Below are 17,582 nucleotides of genomic sequence, written 5' to 3'. Positions count from 1 at the left end.
TCATTAAATATTCATATTAATTTAATATTTTAAGCAAGACTTGTTCTTTATCAGAACATAAAGAACAAATCTATATTTCAGATTAAAGAAAGGAAAAGACTTTAAAGTAAAAAGTGCCATGTCTAACACATTTGAAGTTTTGTCCACCTTAGCATGTAGTCTGAAGAAGCCATGACCTTCCAGCACCACCCTCCTTTCTGAGCCACAACCTCCCCGTGTTTACAAAACATCAAGGCTCATAAAATGCTTTTTATGAAAATAAACCTGAGAACCTACGTTTTTACTCTCAGTTCTAAAGTCGACAGATTTCCAAACCAGTCTCAAAGCAAAACATAAATAGTCCCAAAAATTTAAAGGTGCAGCTTGTAACAAAATCAAAGGTCACCAATAGAAAATTTTAATATATCATTAAGAACAGATTCGATTGGTCTTTACTTACTCAAAATAATTGTATTGTTTTTATTCTCTTAGAATGAGCCATTTATATTTACTTCCCATGGGTCTACATACATGGCAACTGCCATATTTGTGTGACCATTTTTACTACAGTGTCTGTAAATGGACAAAAACTCTGTGTGAAGTAAAAACCCTCTGAGCTTTAAAACTGCAGCACCAGCTTTGTTCGATGGATGCAAGAGCATCCTTTGGGATAAGTAGAAGAAAGCATTGTAGACAGTACACATTTACAAAAGACAGACTGAAGTATGTCTGCAAGATTTTTGGCCACTGACAGCCACCGTCCATTCACAACTGTACTTGGCATTTGAGGTGATTTCTATGTCCATCTTTATGTCACTAACACGCTGTACCTTAAAGACTCTGATTAATGGCAGTCACAGTTTGTGTTTTTTTTTCTGTGATATTGTACTCCACATTTGGGGATTGCAGGAAAGCACTAAACACACGACTGCCAAGTGGAAGAGAAGATCCAGTATCCATCATGACTTAGAAATGATTTTTGCCTTCAGTTGCATTTTTGCCTGTTTCCTAACTGCTTTATAAATTAAAGCTTCCTCAGTTAAGGTTAGGCATCAAAAACTAGATGGTTAAGATTAAGAAAACATTATGGCTTTTATTAAAACTCACTATATGATAACATATCTCTTCATAATATCCTTTTCTGCGTTACTAGCTTCTGAGTCCAGCCCCCTCAGCTAAACACACAAAAACATCCTGTACACACTAACCAACCTTATTTCTTCTTTAGCTTTTTCAGAAGTTGTGTCCTTTTTTATCTCCAGCATTTCAAAGAATCATTTTTTTGTTTTGTATGCCTGTGAAATGCTCTGCAACCCTGTGTTTTAACAGTTAAAAAGATGTTCTTCTCACTCATAACCTTTAGCTTTTTACGCATCATTTGTTTAAACTTTTTGCCGAGCAGCTACCTTGTGGTGCTCCGAGTTGCTGATTCTATGGACATGATTTGTGGAGTTAGTCTTCATAAAGGTCAGAAATTAGCACCATCTGATTTTTCCTCAAGATGCCTGTGGAAAAAGCTGTTGCCCTGACAAGCTCATTATGATCCTGTGACAAAGTGGGTGAGTTCACACCATTTGCCACCATTTCATATCATTTCAACCTGTTCACATAATTTCAACTATACCTGTTTGATTTTAACAATGTTGGTTTCATCAACTATCCCAGGTTTGTTTGTGTTTTGCTTTCTATTTGAGTTCAGCTAATAATCATCTGTTAAAGCAAGACTCAGAGCTGTGTTAATATCTTTAGTTCTGTTTATTTGATTAAAACTGTTTTGTTTGTTAAATATTTAATTTGAATATGTTACTCACAATACTTACCATGTGTTCCAGGAGCAAAAGGAGACGTCACTTTCTGTATTTATAGGGTTTGTCCTGATTATTGATGTCACTAGAAGGGTTCAAGTATGAGGGGAGATTGATTATGTTTCGTTACATGAAATGTTTGATTTTTCTATTGCCTAGTGTTGTGCGTGGTCCAGGATTCATTTATTGATAATTGTGTTAGTCTTTATTTAAATTGACTGTGAATGAGTAACTTAAATTGTATGTTGAATTTATGTAGAAAGGATAGACTCACCTGTTAAGTAGAAGGAGCCTAGGGAAGCCATTTTGTTAATGGAATTCAAGCTTATATAAGGCAGGCCTTTTGTCTGTGTTGGGCGGCCATGACAATGTAGCAGGGTGCGTGTGAAATTTAAGTTTGGTTCGTTAGATTTCAGTTATGTTTATATGGTTAACTGTTAGGTAACATTACGTTTCTTTGCATTTTCTCATATATATTTTTGTTGAAACATGCACCTTCACAAATAAATTCTTGCCATTTTGGAAGACTGAAGCGGGATTAGTGAAAATTCTGAATTAGTTGACTCCGAGTTAAGGGAAACTCCGGGTTTTTGGTTTCACAAAGCGAGTTCAGTGTAAGTCTGAGTCAGTTCCTGCGGCATCAATCTCCATGAAACAAACCTGCTCGCTGGCAGGTTTTCTTCAGCTAACCCTGAGTTTCTCCTCCTCTTTAGCTGCAAACTGAAAGAAGTGTCAGACATCGCGTGTCCTTTTCTTGAAGAGCCAGCTGACGTCGAATCACAATTACTCCACAGATATCTACGTCGGGAAAGGGTGATCAGACCCCGCTTGGATGTTTTTTCATTCCCTCATGATTATTTGTTTGAGCGTTACAGTTTTTCTGCTCAATCAACCATGTATCTGAACAACATTCTCAGCCCTCATATTGTTCATATGACACATTGTGGACAGAACAATATTTCATCTGCTCACTCAACCAGTAGCAGATATTTTTATGTTGTTTTTGTTTGTTTATTTGTTTGTGCCACTCTGAATGGTTTTTCCCTAATTAATGTGGTGTTTTCTTGTAAACAAACCAAAGACGTGTTTATTGTTTTGTTTTGTTTTTTTGTGTGTGTTTTTTTCTTTTAATTACATCTCACCAGAGAACAATGTCTTTATCCTTTAAATGCTGTTATGTTAGCACACATTTATTTTGTCTACAGTCGTCTTTTGGTGTTTGTCATCATGCAGCTGTGTTTATTTTAAAGTCACAGTCTCTGTTAATATACAAACAAACCAATAATTTACTCATAATAATATAATAATCACTAACTCCGCTGGGTAAATTTAAAGAGATCTCATTTTTGCTGCCATGTAGTTCTGTTGATGCATTCATTAAATATAATTATTCAAACAGAATTTATCTCATTTAGATTTCCCAGACTGTGACTTACTTACTAAAAGGAAAACCGGGTGTTGAGGCATTGCATTATCTTAAAAACATCTAACTGCCTGGCTAACTGTGTAGTTTTGAAAACTTTTTATTGTGATATTAACATGCATTTTACAAACACCAGTTAAGTTTTGTGTAAAAGTCTTGAGCTGCCCTTCTTTTCCTCACATATTGTCATGAAATTGGAAGAAAGTGAACCCTCTTAGACAAGGTTAGCTGTAAACTTGTTTATAGTCTTCAGGAATAGTTCTCCAGGTTTCTTCAAGGACGTTCCAAAACATTTCTTTGGATGTTGTCAACCGTTTGTTCAAGACTGCTTCAGTAATGTTGAGGTGGATACAGCACTCCATAAGACCTGTTGCTACGGATTTAATCCTTGTGTCATTTACGATATCTCAGTCTTTTCTCCCTTTTTCTTGACAGTCATTCTGCCACGGAGACCATTTCTGATGATACTTCAGTGAACGGCAGATGGATCAGCTGAAGTGTCTGAATCATCTCTGAGGTCATGTGTCATATCTTTGCTGGATGTTTCCTATTTTAGACATTGTTCATCCACTGCAATAGTTTTATGTCTACCTCTTCTTCAAATATTCCACATTTTGTCTTTTGCTTTTCCAAATTCCACCATGCTGAGATATGCCAAGTTTTCAGGAAATAGTTCTTTGGGAATCAACTGTGTAGTCAAATTATGTTCCTATTGGCATTTTTCATTGAGGCAACTAAAGAATTTTAATCAAATAATATTACTTTGAAACTGACAGTAACAACTTGTCTGGTGATGAAATTTAACACTGGGTATATGTAATGTCTTTTTACACTGAAAATGTTTTAAATGTAGTCATTTAATTCTTTTCTGCCTTAGTGACTTATATCCTTTGCAAGGACAGTTTTTTCCTCCAGATAGAAATTAAATCTGGGTCAATTTTCACCACCTTTTGTACTGTGTTGTATTACTACTATCAAATCTAAGGCCAACAACCAACAAAGCAGCTGAACCCTCCCTCATTCACAGAGAAGGTTTCCATCATTCATTCTTTTTCTCTGGTAGAAAAAGATGAATTCATGCTAATCTCCCTTTTCATTGCACATAGTTCTTCTGTCCAGCTGCCATGAATGTCTGTCTCTTTAATGAATTACGAGCCATGCCATCTTCTTTTATCTAGCCAGCTACACAGCCTTGATGTTGGAGTAGTGCTTAATTCAAGGCAGTTACAGCATCAAACCCACTGAAAGTCCAAACAGCTACAAAAACAAAAGATCACCTGTGAAGCTAACATGGACAGCAGGTGTGCTTTTAGTGTTTGCAGTGGTGTGGGTGTAATTTTGTGCACCTGAGAAGCCTGTTTGCATCATAAAAGGTCTGTTCAAACACTGACAGACCAGCGCAGTTTGATCAGAGGATTTCATTCTTTGTGTATGTGTGTGTGTGATATGGAGAGTGCATAATAATCTCTCAAAACAATATGAAATAAGTTATATAAAAAAGCCACAGATCTGAACTAAGCCCTTCTCTTATTGGTTTAAAACAATTAAGTAAAGTATATTGAGTGAGTCGAGCAGCTGACATTAAAGCTATAATTCTTGGCCAGAGGAGCATCCCTGCCTTCCTGAGGGACACATGGTGAAGTGATGGGAGGTACAAAAGGATAACTACAGGTTTTAATGAGAGAGGAGCTCCTCTTGTAGCCCTGTGTTGCCACTCTATTCATCTCCTACCTTTACTGCTTCCCCACTCCCTGCTCTGCTTATTTCTATGTACCATAAGCCCAGGTCAGATTGATACAAAGGTTCAGCAAATAATGGATACGGGTATAATACTGTACCCTCATCTTTCTTTAACAATGACCTCTCTAACTCCTCTGTCTCCTTTAATTATTTCCCTTTTCCAGTGGTTGCTAATCCTGCAGCAGCTTTCAGCCAAGTCCCTCTTTAATCATAATTCAAGCAGTGGATCAAAATGCAAGAACACATGGCTGCAACAGCAATTCATCAAAACATTGAAGCTCAGAGAGAAACTGTATATGTGATGAATTATGGAAGCAACAAACAGCAACATCAGTCTAATTTTTCATCCTTTTTTTTTTTTTACAATGTAAACTTAATGAACCAACTTCTGAACATTCCAGCACAGCTTTGGTTTTTCAATAAGACCTCATAGATTTTGAATGTAAATGATTAAAGTTTTCTCTGTGACTGACTGCAGCAAATGTTGGTTCATTATAATTGAATGTGGGGAAATGCTCTGATTAAGTGTTGCAAATTCAATTACTATCTGTGATGAAGTAGATGATAAAACAAAGCCTGATGTCAGGATTTATCAAAAGAGACACACAATATGCTGACGGAAGCAAAGAGACAACTATCACTCCCAAAACATAAGGAGAGCATTTAACTGGAAGATGGTTCATGAAAAGATTGATACCACTTGTATGTCAGGGTATAATTTCCACTGGGACTGAAATCCCATTTTCAGATAATCTTGCTGTCATTGTTCCAAGTTGATTTTCTTACAGTAAGGATTAACAGCAGACTCCACTCAGCGCTTAACCAGCATGTCTCTGACTATAAGAATATTCCTCTAAGAAATCACCTGAACACACCCCCAGAGCACATGTGGATGATAATTGCTCATACATTATACATAAGAAGTGAAGAGTTTTTGCATAGAGAATGCAAATTAGATTCAGAGACTAGATACTCTTTACTTTGCAGGCTCTTGTAAGTGGATTTTAAGCCAGGTTTGTTCCTCTGCTTGTGAACACCGACTGCAATCAGTTCTTTTATTTAACCCTTTATTTAAGCCTGATTATTGTTTTAAACTGCACCACATTAAGATTTGCATGCACAAAATGAGGTGATATTGCTGATGATGGTGGCTGGCTCTGAGTGGTTGAAGAGGCCTTTCACTCCATCCTCTGCAGCGCCCTTTAGCACCCTCCAGGGAGTTTCTTTTGAGCCTCACTCTCCACAGTTGGAGGACAGGAACCGCAAACTGCCCCCTTCATCTGGCTAAATGACAACCAATGACAAAAAGGGCTATCCTATTTGACACAGGGCAGACTCCAAAAGACATTTTGTTCTCTTGTGGCCAGCTGTTGGCTGAGCTCCCCTCTGCTACTTCAAAGAGGTGAACAAAGTAAGGAATGACAGAAGGGAGGGGTGAGTATAAACAGACCGAGTGATGGAGGAGTGTAGGTATCAAGCGTGACAGGCTAAAAAGAGGGGGAAAGCACCAGGTTGCTCCCATTTTCTCATAAAGCACAGAGGTTTTTGGCTACAGTGTCAATGAAGGACAGATGTCAGCGCTGTCACACATGATACATTTGTTAAAGCCACACATGCACCAGTAACCATGGGTACCACCAGAGATTTCCAGCTCTTCATTACTTTTCCTTTTGCAGTGATTAGTTTTTACAATCACTGGATGCAAATTGGAATTTGCTGACAGCCAATCCATCACATTTTGGCTGCAATCTGTTGAGCAGCCTGATGCATGCTTGTAGACATATATGCAGTCCATTTGCCCTCAGAATGTCAAATATTCTGTACTGAACACAAACAGGACGGATTAACAACGTTCAGTTTTCATCTGTCCTACAGTAATAGTGTTTGCTGCTTGTCACAAACGTTATTCCTGTCAGGAGAAATGGAAAGACTCTGTTACCCTCAGTTGTTGCATTTTGTTCATAAGGAAACTTGTATTTAACTATTGGATGTGGTGTAGTTCATTTGAAATAGTTATCTTTCATTTTTTTTTCCTGTATCAGCTCACATACCAACTTTATTGTTGTACATTTTACTAAAGTTTATTGTAGTATGTGTTAAAAAGTGGTTATTTTTTATAAAAAGTACAATATAAGTGGAACTTCTGTTGCAGTGACAAAAAATTTATTTTTTCTCTTTCTGGACTATTTCAACAATAGATGAATTAGATTCAGTTCCCTTCCTGATGTAAAGACGAAACGCTGATTCTCCTTGTTTAGGTTTATTTCTTACCATGGAAAGCAAACTTGACTTAGATGATCTTAGAACTGTAGGTAGCTCATTTGGCATCATCAGATCTGATTTATATGTAGGCCCAGACTTGTTCAGTACCTTGTACAGCAACAATAAATTATTTGCCACACAGGAAGCCAGCGTAAAGATCTGAGAACTAGAATGTTCCCTGTTGTTGGTCTTTGTAAGGACATGAGCAGTGAGACAGTAGTCAAGCCTACTCATTACAAATGAATGAACATGTTTTTCTAAAACAAACTGAACCACCTTTTTTATTTTAGATGGTTTTAGGTGGTTAAAAAAGCTGATTTGGTTACTGTTTTATTATGGCTGTTAAAATTTAGCTCAGAGTCCAAAATTACACCAAGATTTCTGGCTCGATCCATCATTTCTAACATCATTGCTGAAGCTGGCCACAAATCTTTGGACACTCATCTTAGTTTCCAATGACAATTATTTCAGATTAATCTTTATTTAGCTGCGGAAAGTTCTGGAATATCCAAGTGTTAATTTGACTGAGGCACTCACTTATGCTTTGTATGGGACCAGCATCTCCTCGTGAACAATAGGGGGCTCAAAATAGAGCCTTGAGGAACTCGACTAGCCTCCTCTCTTTGTAAACCTTTCTCCTCTGGGTGCATTGTAGGACCTGAAACAGCCTTTGCTATGAATAATTTCCGAGTGGTAAGTAAATGCAGAACAACAGAGGCAAGGAAGCTGAAAAGTGAAATGAGAGGAGCCTTTAGTATTTGGTGGAGGCTCTTTTATTCCCAATCCTGATGCTTTCACCGATTGTAGAAAGGAAATTTCTTTTATAGGATTTTTCTTTTAACTTTTGTCTTTCTTTAGGATTCTACTGGCATCAAATTTTAAATTTGTCAATATTTCCATAGTATAATAAAGTTGGTCTGTGAAGACACAAAATATTTTCTTTTGACTTGAAGTCAAAGTAGCAGATTCAAGTTTTTATTGCATTTTTAAAAAGTTCCCAAATTTTCTACCAATTGGTTTTGTAGTTTGTTTAAATTTCTTTAGCTAATTTTTTGGTATTTTCTGAATAACTTGGGGTCTAACAAGAAAAAAACAAGCTGGTAAACTGCAATACTTTTGTTGATTATGAGGTAGAACTGAAAGTCCACCTCGTAAAACTTAACAAACAAAAGAAGCATATTGGCTTGTTTATTATTATTATTATTATTATTATTAGTAGTAGTAGTAGTAGTAGTAGTAGTAGTATGGGCGTGGTTAGGTGCAATCTTAAGGCTGCTTTGACCTCCAGGGTGGAAGTGTTTTTTTTTTTTGTTTGTTTGTTTTTATTTATTTATTTATTTTGTTTTGTTTTGTTTTGTTTTTTGTTTTTTGTGTGTGTGTGTGTGTGTGTGTGTGTTATGTAATAAAAAAGATCAGCAGCATGGGGCAACACTAAAAATGCAGATTATAATTATTGAGAATTCAGTATATATTTGTGCAACTAATTCTTTTGTAACTCCTCTGTAACTCCTGCAGCACGGTTCACTGAGTTCATAGTGTTTAGCAGTCTGGAGGGGTGGATGCAGTCTTTCTTCTTTTCTCTCTCACCAAATCCTTCCTCAGAACTCAATACAAAATACTGTGATTAATTAGTATGGCCAGCAGCTATAAAGGCTCTAAATAAGTTGTCATCACTGGTTCCTAATTTGCCTTTTTTGGGTGCAATTCAAAATCACACTTCCATATCACTCACTTAGACCTTGCAGTTAGGCATCTACATATATTTAACACTATAAAAACTTAAAAGATAAAACTTAATAGTATTGATGGAAGAGACAATACCAGAGATTCATGCTCTGATTGAAGCAGAACGGAGTTAAAATAATAAAGATCAACCCCTCATTATTCTCATCAGTGTTTGTCTTCACAGAAAAATGTTACTGTTACAATCTAACAGCAGCTATTAAGCAGAAAGCTGGAAATTGTTGACATAATTTCTGAAAGCCATTCTAGCCTGAAGGTTGTAAAATGCAGCAGGAAGCCCCCTGCTGGATCTCTGAAAAACTGTAGTCATATACATATTGGAAAAACCAGCTACAGTAACAGTTCACAAATCAATCAAATCAGTATTAAACTGTGTCTGCTCATACATTAGCTATCCCAGTTTATATCACATTGTATTTTTAATGCATTTCCTATTTTACATATGTGTATAGCATATACTTATAATTCAAAACACATTTCCTGAGTGCACGCTTTGTAATAAATTAAGTTCCTTTTGCAGGCAAATGAGATAAAAGCTAATTCTGAAATAATCTTCTGACTTCTGCAAAAGCAAATTAATTCATATTCATTCACCAGCCCTATAAAAACAAATCTGTGTTTTATAGCATAATTAGGCAGAGACAGAAAAGACCGGCCAGCCAATCCATTATAATTTGTTGCAGTAGACTTTCACTGACAATGATTAATATATCAGAGAAGTAAAAGCATGTATGTGGCTGGAAAAGTGGTGATATAATTTTAAGACCATGTAGACAGGAAAAGCTGCCACTAAAACTCACAAAGTTTAGAATCCTTTATTATCAAACATTTAATTTATCGTATAACATCTTGCCTATTTAACCTAATATAACTGTTTTCTATATTTTCACACTAACACATTGATATATCACTGTATAGAATCAATATTACATGCTATCTCATGCAAAACAGTGAGGGACTGTACTGCTTCTACACAAAGTGTAGTAGATTCTTTTGGATGTAGCGTTGCAGTTCCACAATATGGCCACAAGAGGGCAGAACACAACCCTTATCCATACTTTCAGGTGAAAAAAAATCTTCAAGTTCAGACATAACATATACCAATCAGTCACATCAGAAACACACTCATTTTATCACAGTGCAGTGTTGTATTGGGAAAACGTAAAGTACTTATGTGCTGCATCTAAAAATGGTTGACTGTTTGGACAAAGCTTTGCTGGAAATATCAGTGTAACATTTATGTTTTTTAGTGTTAACAAAAGGTGACAATAAAGGGAAGTTAAAAAAATAGAGTTGCTTCTGGTTTTCATTTAGTGCTGGAGTCTCCAAAGTGTAGCTGCCAGCACTTCTGTTATGTGGAACCCAAACCAAAAGGTTGTCTCAAGTCTCTAATTTAAGTCTCCTGGTCTCCTCGCACAATAATTTATTTCTGGTACCCGTGACATCTATAATCTGTTTGGCTCAACCAAGTACTGAAGAAGCTGTGTGCACTTATGCCAAAGATGATATTGTGTGATGAAATCGTGATGTTGGTACTTAAACAAAATGACTTATAAAAACTACTAAGAAACTACAAAAAAACAAAACTTAAAAAAAAAACTTTTATGCACTGCCTCTAGCACTACATGACAGCTCGTGGGTCCAACTGGATACAAAGCAGTCTGACTATCACTTAATTATGATGTCCCATCTTGTTTGGATTCATGCTTGTGTTGTTCTTACTCTCAAATGTAAGTTGCTTTGGATAAAAGCGTCTGCTAAATGAATGTAGAATAGAATAGTAGAATAGTAGAATAGAATATGAGGACATGGCATGTTAACCCTACACTTTAAGCTGAATCTATAAGTAAATTCCGACTTTATGGTCATCTGATGCAGTTGTGTCAGACATATTTAGTTTGATGCAAGGATGTCTCATTCTGTGAAATGCCTCTCACCTTGCCCCCTCCCTTTAATTTCTGCTCTCAACTCTCTTGCTCAAAACTCCGGTGGGAGGAAGACATGCCGGCTAGAGGAGGAATCGAGTGTCTGCAAACAGAGAAATGAGATAAAGGGCTAGTAAATAAACACAACCAGGAAGTGAGAAAAGTGTTTTAGTAAAGGGTTGTATTATTAATTGAAAGTAATTTATAAGATGAAAAAATGTATTGTGATTTGTTTCTCTAAAACTAATTTCTTAAACGAATGAATAAACAAACAAACGAATGAACGAATGAATGAAGACTGTTCATTACCATGCTATAAAACTATCCCTCCTACTTATAAAGATTTTATGGGTTATCAAAGGAAACACTAGAGCATAAAATCTGCTTTGACATAGAAACACTCTTAAAAGTTTAATTTCCATTCTGCCATTTCAGGGAGTATTATTTTGTAGGATGCTGTTATGGATCTGATTGAATAATATGATCAAACAACTTATATTATCATATCAGTTGGAGGACTAACCCTGCGATAGACTGGCGACTTGTCTGTTTGTATGCATCTGTGAATAAGCGGGTAAATAAGAAACTGGCCAGCCCTGTCATACCTAGACCAACGTTTTTAGCTGTCGCTTAAAAACCACTGTTGAATGCAGATCCATAATAAGAAAAAACCATTATTAATGTAACTAGATATCAGATGACGTTCAACAATATACCTTTAAAGTGCTGATCCCTTCTTGTTTCCCAGGTTGGGAAAAATGTCTCTTATTAAATTAGCAGTGCACCTTTGTGTAATGCAGGCATGTCAAACTGGTCCAGCAAAGGGCCGTGTGGCTGCAGGTTTTTGTTCCAGCCAGCCAAGAGCACACAGTTTGACCAATCAGCTGTCTGAAGACTGAGATCAGTTGATTGAATCAGTCAAATCTGGTGTGCTGCTGCTTGGTTGGAACAAAAACCTGCAGCCACACGGCCCTTTGCTGGACCAGTTTGACATATGTGGTGTAATGCCACTAACTTCTTACACAATAAATAAATAAATAAATATATACATAAATACTTGAGCACCAACACGGCAATTTCTAATTTCAATATGAAACACAAATCTTTATTCAGACTGAAACTGTCCGATATTTTCCTGATATTGGGTTAAATAGTCAGCTATATAGAAGTGACAGAAATGTCAAACAGTGTACAAGCCAAAGAAAAAATACTCTGCAGAATTTCCAACATACTGCTAAAGATTACACCAGTGGTCTCCAACCTTCATTAGGCTGAATGATTTGAATATATATACAAATATGTATACAATATACTAGCATAGAAGGAATTTCCTTTTTTTTTTCTTTTTTTTTTTTTTTTTGGTTCTTCTTTTTTTTCTCTCTTTCTTTTTTTTTCTTTTTTTATATTTTTATTGATTTTTAAAATATATATTTGGCTATTCAAATATATAATTTGGAAATAACTGTACACAATATCTCTATGTATTAGATTCTGATTAAATCTGCAAAGCTGCAAAGAAACCTAAACAATAAACTGGACTAGACTCACAACATGGACGCACTGCACAGGAAGGGTCAGAGCAGGCTCCATCTTTTTAAGAGACTGTGGTTTTTGAGAGTGAAGGGGGCACTTCTGAGGAATTTCTATGGGTGGTGGCATCAGCCGTCCTGTACGATGTGATCTGCTAGATCAGCAGCATCATGGAGAGTGAGAAGAAGCTAGACAAAGTCATCAGGAAGTCCAGCTCTGTCCTGGGCTGATCCCCGGACTCTGGGACTGGGAGGTAGGTGACAAAAGGGTCCTGGCAAAACTGACATCCGTGCTGGACCATGAGTCCCACCCCCTGCTGGACGCCCTGTCTTCTCTGGATGTCAGCTTCAGTGACAGACTGATCCATCTTCTCTGTGCAAAGGGGGGATACCGCAGGTCTTTCCTCCCTGCTGCTGTCTGACTCTACCATGAACACATGTAAACTGTTCCCATTACACCTGCATTCTCTCTATAACCATCTTTTTGAAACCTGAGCTGTATTTTTCAGTTATGTTCAAGAATTATTTCTATGCAGCAATTTCAATTTTACTCTCTTCTGCTGTTCATGAATATCCATGTATTGTACATACTCAGTCTGTCAGACCATGTACTGTACTCTGATACTTTTTTGTGTTGTTGTTTGGCATCCCCTGTGTGTTACTGCTCCCTGTACTTACTACTTAGTACTTATTTACTCACCTTGTAGACATACAGCACTCATGCATCCAAAATCTGGATTAATTGAAGCTGAGTAAATGTGTTCATTTGGTAGAAAAGAAAGAATTTTACTATAAAATTTCCTGCTGGTTACAAATGTGTGCATTAGTGTGCAGACTTGTGTTTAGAGATTTAAAAATGGCCTCACTGAAAATGGCATTCTGCTACTGTATAGCAACATGTGTCCACATGGTGGCAGAAGGCCCCAGGAAACAGACAATTTGTTTCTGTCTCTTGGTTTATGATGTGTATTTTCTCTCTAATATTGCTGCTGAAATGTGTAGTATTACAGTAGCGACAACTCACAGAGAATAAAACAAAATCGGATTCAGTTTCTTTTTTTTCTTTTTTTTAACACTTGATGCATTGAACTTTTTCTACAACACAACTTTCTTTTGGGCCAATTTCAAGAAAAATCTCCTTGCTGTCCTTTGTGTTTTAATATTCAAAGTTTGCTGTTTAGCTAGGGACAGAAACGTGCTGCATTTCCTCCAGTCTTGTGCTGCGACATGCTTTATAAACGATAGAGGGCAGAATTAATGTCCACAAGCCTTTGGAGTCACTATTTCGGAGGAGGAAGATGGGGGAAGTAAAATGACAAAGAGGTGTATTCGTGGTTCTGGGTGTGTTCGTGAGCATGGGGTATAAACGTTGGAGGCAACACCAGGACTTCGGTGCTGGGAGCTGCCGCTTACTGACACACAGCCGAGGGTTACTCCATTGTTCAGGTAAGCTGTGTATTACCAGCTGAGCTTGACTTCAGAGATGTAAAGTTATTAAGTCTTTTATAGTTACAGGAGTACCTTGAGAGCGTGCGCGCGCGTAGCTTCACTTGGGAGTCACGTCGCACATTTATTCCTTTAAAAAATCCTTAAAGATGCGAAGCTACTGCTTCCTGTTTATTTCATTATTTATTTCTGTCGAATGTGTTTGTGACAATATTAACAAAGCCAACCAGTTCAGGCTGGAAACTAGCTTACATGTATAACAAATTCTTAGTGGTTCATGAATGTTTCTGTAAATGTTTTAGACGTCACACTTGACGGACTGTCTAACTCCTAACTTTTTTTTTCTCCCCACATTGTTGGATTTTAGGTTCAATTTGTTTATTTCATAAAATTGGACAGGGAAAAAACTGACAAAGAAAAGTTTGACTGAGGTCAACTCTCCATCCATGCACCCATAAAGAAATTTATTTATGAGATAAATGTTATAACTTTGTGGAAACAATACTTTATGTTATGCCCACAGGACATGTCATTTTACACTAACCATAATTTTTATGTCATCCAACACATCCTGGATTGTGCTGCTGGATTAAGAGCAAATTAATAAATAAATACATTTTGAATCACAGGTATACTCTAAAGATTACAACGCATTATATTATTTTTGTTTCTTTTACCCATCTATCGTTTATCTCTTCTCTACTCCAAACATTATTAAGCTGGAACTACTTTGAAGTGGACCAGACAAGACAAATCTAGCACAAAAGTAAATGCTGCAAAGTAAACACATAACCATAATTACACGATCATCATTTTTCCTCAATTATTTTATTTTTACTTCAATTCTAACTGAAAGCAAGATATTTTTTATTTGTTAAGCCTTAGATAACACCTTAGCCTGTCCTTGTTTGCATGAAGTTAAGGTTACTTTCATGTGGGTTCAGTCAGGTTCAGCCAGTGTGTGTGAATGGTTGTAGGAGGGTGTACTGGGTGTGTTTCATCAATCTTTCGTCCTGACCAGTATAGGGAGGCCATCAAGCATCTGCAATGCTGGGAAGTGGGAATATCCCACGAGTCCAAAATTGTTAAGCCAATTTAAATCTTCACATCAAATGAAGTTTGATGTCTTTATCTTCGTTGTGAGTCGATGTAAGCGTGCAGGAGGTATTAATGGCGTGTTTTAATCAGTTGGCTACATTCACATTGTCCAGCTTCCACTGGACTCTTACGTACTCATAGAGGAGCAAAGTATAACACCGGTGCATCATGTCACTTAGTGGTGAGATTTCGCCTTCCAGATTAACTTTTTTTTCTGTCCTTAGGCGGTTGAGGTGTGTGAAGATGCAGAACATCAGCAGCAAGTTGACTGGGCAGCTGTGGCAAAGATTGACAACCCTGTGGAATCGCCTGCGTGATGACCCCAGGGTAACCGTAAAGCTTCCTTCTGCAGCTGTCTTGTTCCTCTATCTCTTTGGTTAATTTTCCACATTCTCTTCAACAGGTAGCCCAGGTGATGAGCACAAGGATCGGCCAGTACATCAGCAGCCACCCTTCCTTAGCTCTTACGCTGCTGCTCTTCAGTGCCATGGCTGCACTGCCAGTTGGGGTTTTCCTCACTTTTGCTATTGTGACCGTTGTTATATCGGTAGTAGGTTTTGTTTTCTTCGAGGGTAGGTATACACAAGTTAAACTCACCTCATCATTCTGATGTGTTCGTTATTTGCTGCCACATATCTGTTATTTTCTGTGTTTCTCTCAGTGTTTCTGTTGTCTGTTGGAGGTTTGGCTCTGCTGTCCGTGCTTGGGGGCATCGCTTTCTTCTCTGTCCTGGCTTCAGTCGTCATTAACGTGTTCTTCATCGCCATTCCAAGCCTACTCAGGAGGAATTATCCACATCTGACAAAGGTTGTACACCGTTTTGCTTATTATTGCAGCTTTAATAAAGATCATCAGTTTTAATTGTAAATGCATACTTTGTCTGATCCTTTCCTTCCTTCAGAGAGGTGTAAACCATGAGAAAGAGAGTGAAGGCGAAACTTCAGGGCTGAAGGAGATGTAGAAGAATGCTTCATCCTCTAACTGAAGCTGTGAGTCCAAACGGTTGAAGCTGGGTGTTCATGATCCAAAGATCTGATCTCTTGGTACTGCATGGTGGCCTGAGTCAGGTGATCTGCTGTGGTAACGGATTAGCTAAAGATAAAAACATGGTTGTTGTATGTCTAAACCTTTTAATGTTATTGCTATTTCAATATGAACTTAAATTTTAAAGTTTTTTCTTAATGTCAGCAATATATGAGTTACCTTGAGCTACCAAAGCACTGGCTTACTTTCATGTTTACTGTCCATAATGTTACTGTTTTATCTGGATTTTAGCTTCTTAATCTAGTTATTGTAATATTTGCAGTTTTACTGCAAACTGGACTGGATTTTTGTCTCCTATATAAGTGACTTCAGTTTACCAATAAATAAGTATAAAGTATAAACAAAGATGTGATTAATACTGTATTTGTTTTTTGTATTGAGTTAATATTAAAAAGTACCCAGGGAACGGAGAGGTCAGGGTGTCAGAGGTTGGCCTTCGTACTAATGAACATCTCTTGTGTCATATTATTTCTTTATTAGGCTGGAGATGAACAGAAGTAGTTTTAACAGTTAATAGTTTTACAGGAGACGTATTTCACTCTCCCCCTAAAACTGTCTAAGGACATAACTATCAAAAAGTAATTAAATTCTTGCAAATCAATTCATTCGACCGTGAACTTTCCTCTAACCTTGAGTGATCTGGCTGTTCTGAGTGTTTTCAGAGTTGGAGGATGTTGTTTTTTACTCTGTTTTTACTTTGCACTATTTTCCTTCACTGAAGTCTGATGCTTTAACGTTTTTACCATCTATCCTTTTCTTTTAATGAGGGTTTTCCATCAGGTCATGCACCCAGATTAATAAAACCTCTTTTTGAAAGTTGTGTATAAACAATCTAAGTGTTTAATTATATAATTATATAGCTCTCTTTTATCCACTACCATTACAAGACTTGATCAACACTGTGCACAGTGACAACTGAGGTTTTTATTTATTTATTTTATGTTTTGTGACCCTAATCATTTTGTTAAATGAGTAAGCCCATAAGAGCTGGTATATTGTGCTTTATTCATACATGACGTGTTTGACTTCATGCATTATGGATTTCAGGAGGAAAATGCTCTTTTTATGTTTAACTTTCCAGGTATTTAATATTTGTGATGTTTTCTGTCACATAAACTGAGTTGAACATTTCTAATTGAGTCTGAATAAATTCCTTTTCAGAACAAGTTTTTCTGGTCCTTGTCTTCTTTTGAAGAAATAAATCATGTATTGAGACAAAAGTTTGTCAGATAAGTGTATTTATGGGTGGCTGAGATCAACACATGGGGTCATTTGTATTTCAGTCGACTTTCTGATCTTCTCAAAGGTCCTTTTTCAAACAAGTGAATTTCCTACAAACTGGCTTTGCTTTTCCATTAAAGTCAGTCACTACCTGCAGTTTCAGTGGTTTTCTGCCTTCAGTCATTTCTAGTGTCCTAAGTTTGTAAAAAGCTTGCTGACTTGTGTTGAGGTCAGGTGATAACATTCCATCTCTTTGCCTTAAGCTCTTTGGTTTTGCCAAATGTTTCTGGTCATTATCCATGTGTCCTTTCAAGCACAGTCCAGCCAACTTTGCAGTAGTTAGTGGAAACTTGGCAGGAAATATGAA

The 17,582-nt window shown here is 37.0% G+C and overlaps 1 protein-coding gene across 1 annotated transcript; it reads left to right on the top strand.

Annotated features, from left to right (window-relative positions):
* The first annotated feature begins 13,655 nt into the window (after window positions 1-13,655).
* On the top strand, window positions 13,656-17,160 carry LOC121647241 (lipid droplet assembly factor 1-like). Its single transcript, XM_041996506.1, has 5 exons — window positions 13,656-13,852; window positions 15,175-15,277; window positions 15,354-15,522; window positions 15,612-15,757; window positions 15,852-17,160. The coding sequence occupies exons 2-5, from the start codon at window positions 15,194-15,196 to the stop codon at window positions 15,909-15,911; spliced, it is 459 nt and encodes a 152-aa protein (XP_041852440.1). The 5' UTR covers window positions 13,656-13,852; window positions 15,175-15,193; the 3' UTR covers window positions 15,912-17,160.
* Window positions 17,161-17,582: the final 422 nt, after the last annotated feature.

The sequence above is a fragment of the Melanotaenia boesemani genome, chromosome 2, assembly GCF_017639745.1.
Source record: "Melanotaenia boesemani isolate fMelBoe1 chromosome 2, fMelBoe1.pri, whole genome shotgun sequence".
In the NCBI taxonomy this organism is placed as follows: Eukaryota; Metazoa; Chordata; class Actinopteri; order Atheriniformes; family Melanotaeniidae; genus Melanotaenia; species Melanotaenia boesemani.
The sequence above is the reverse complement of the archived record's forward strand: the minus strand, read 5'-3'. Positions and strand labels throughout refer to the sequence as shown.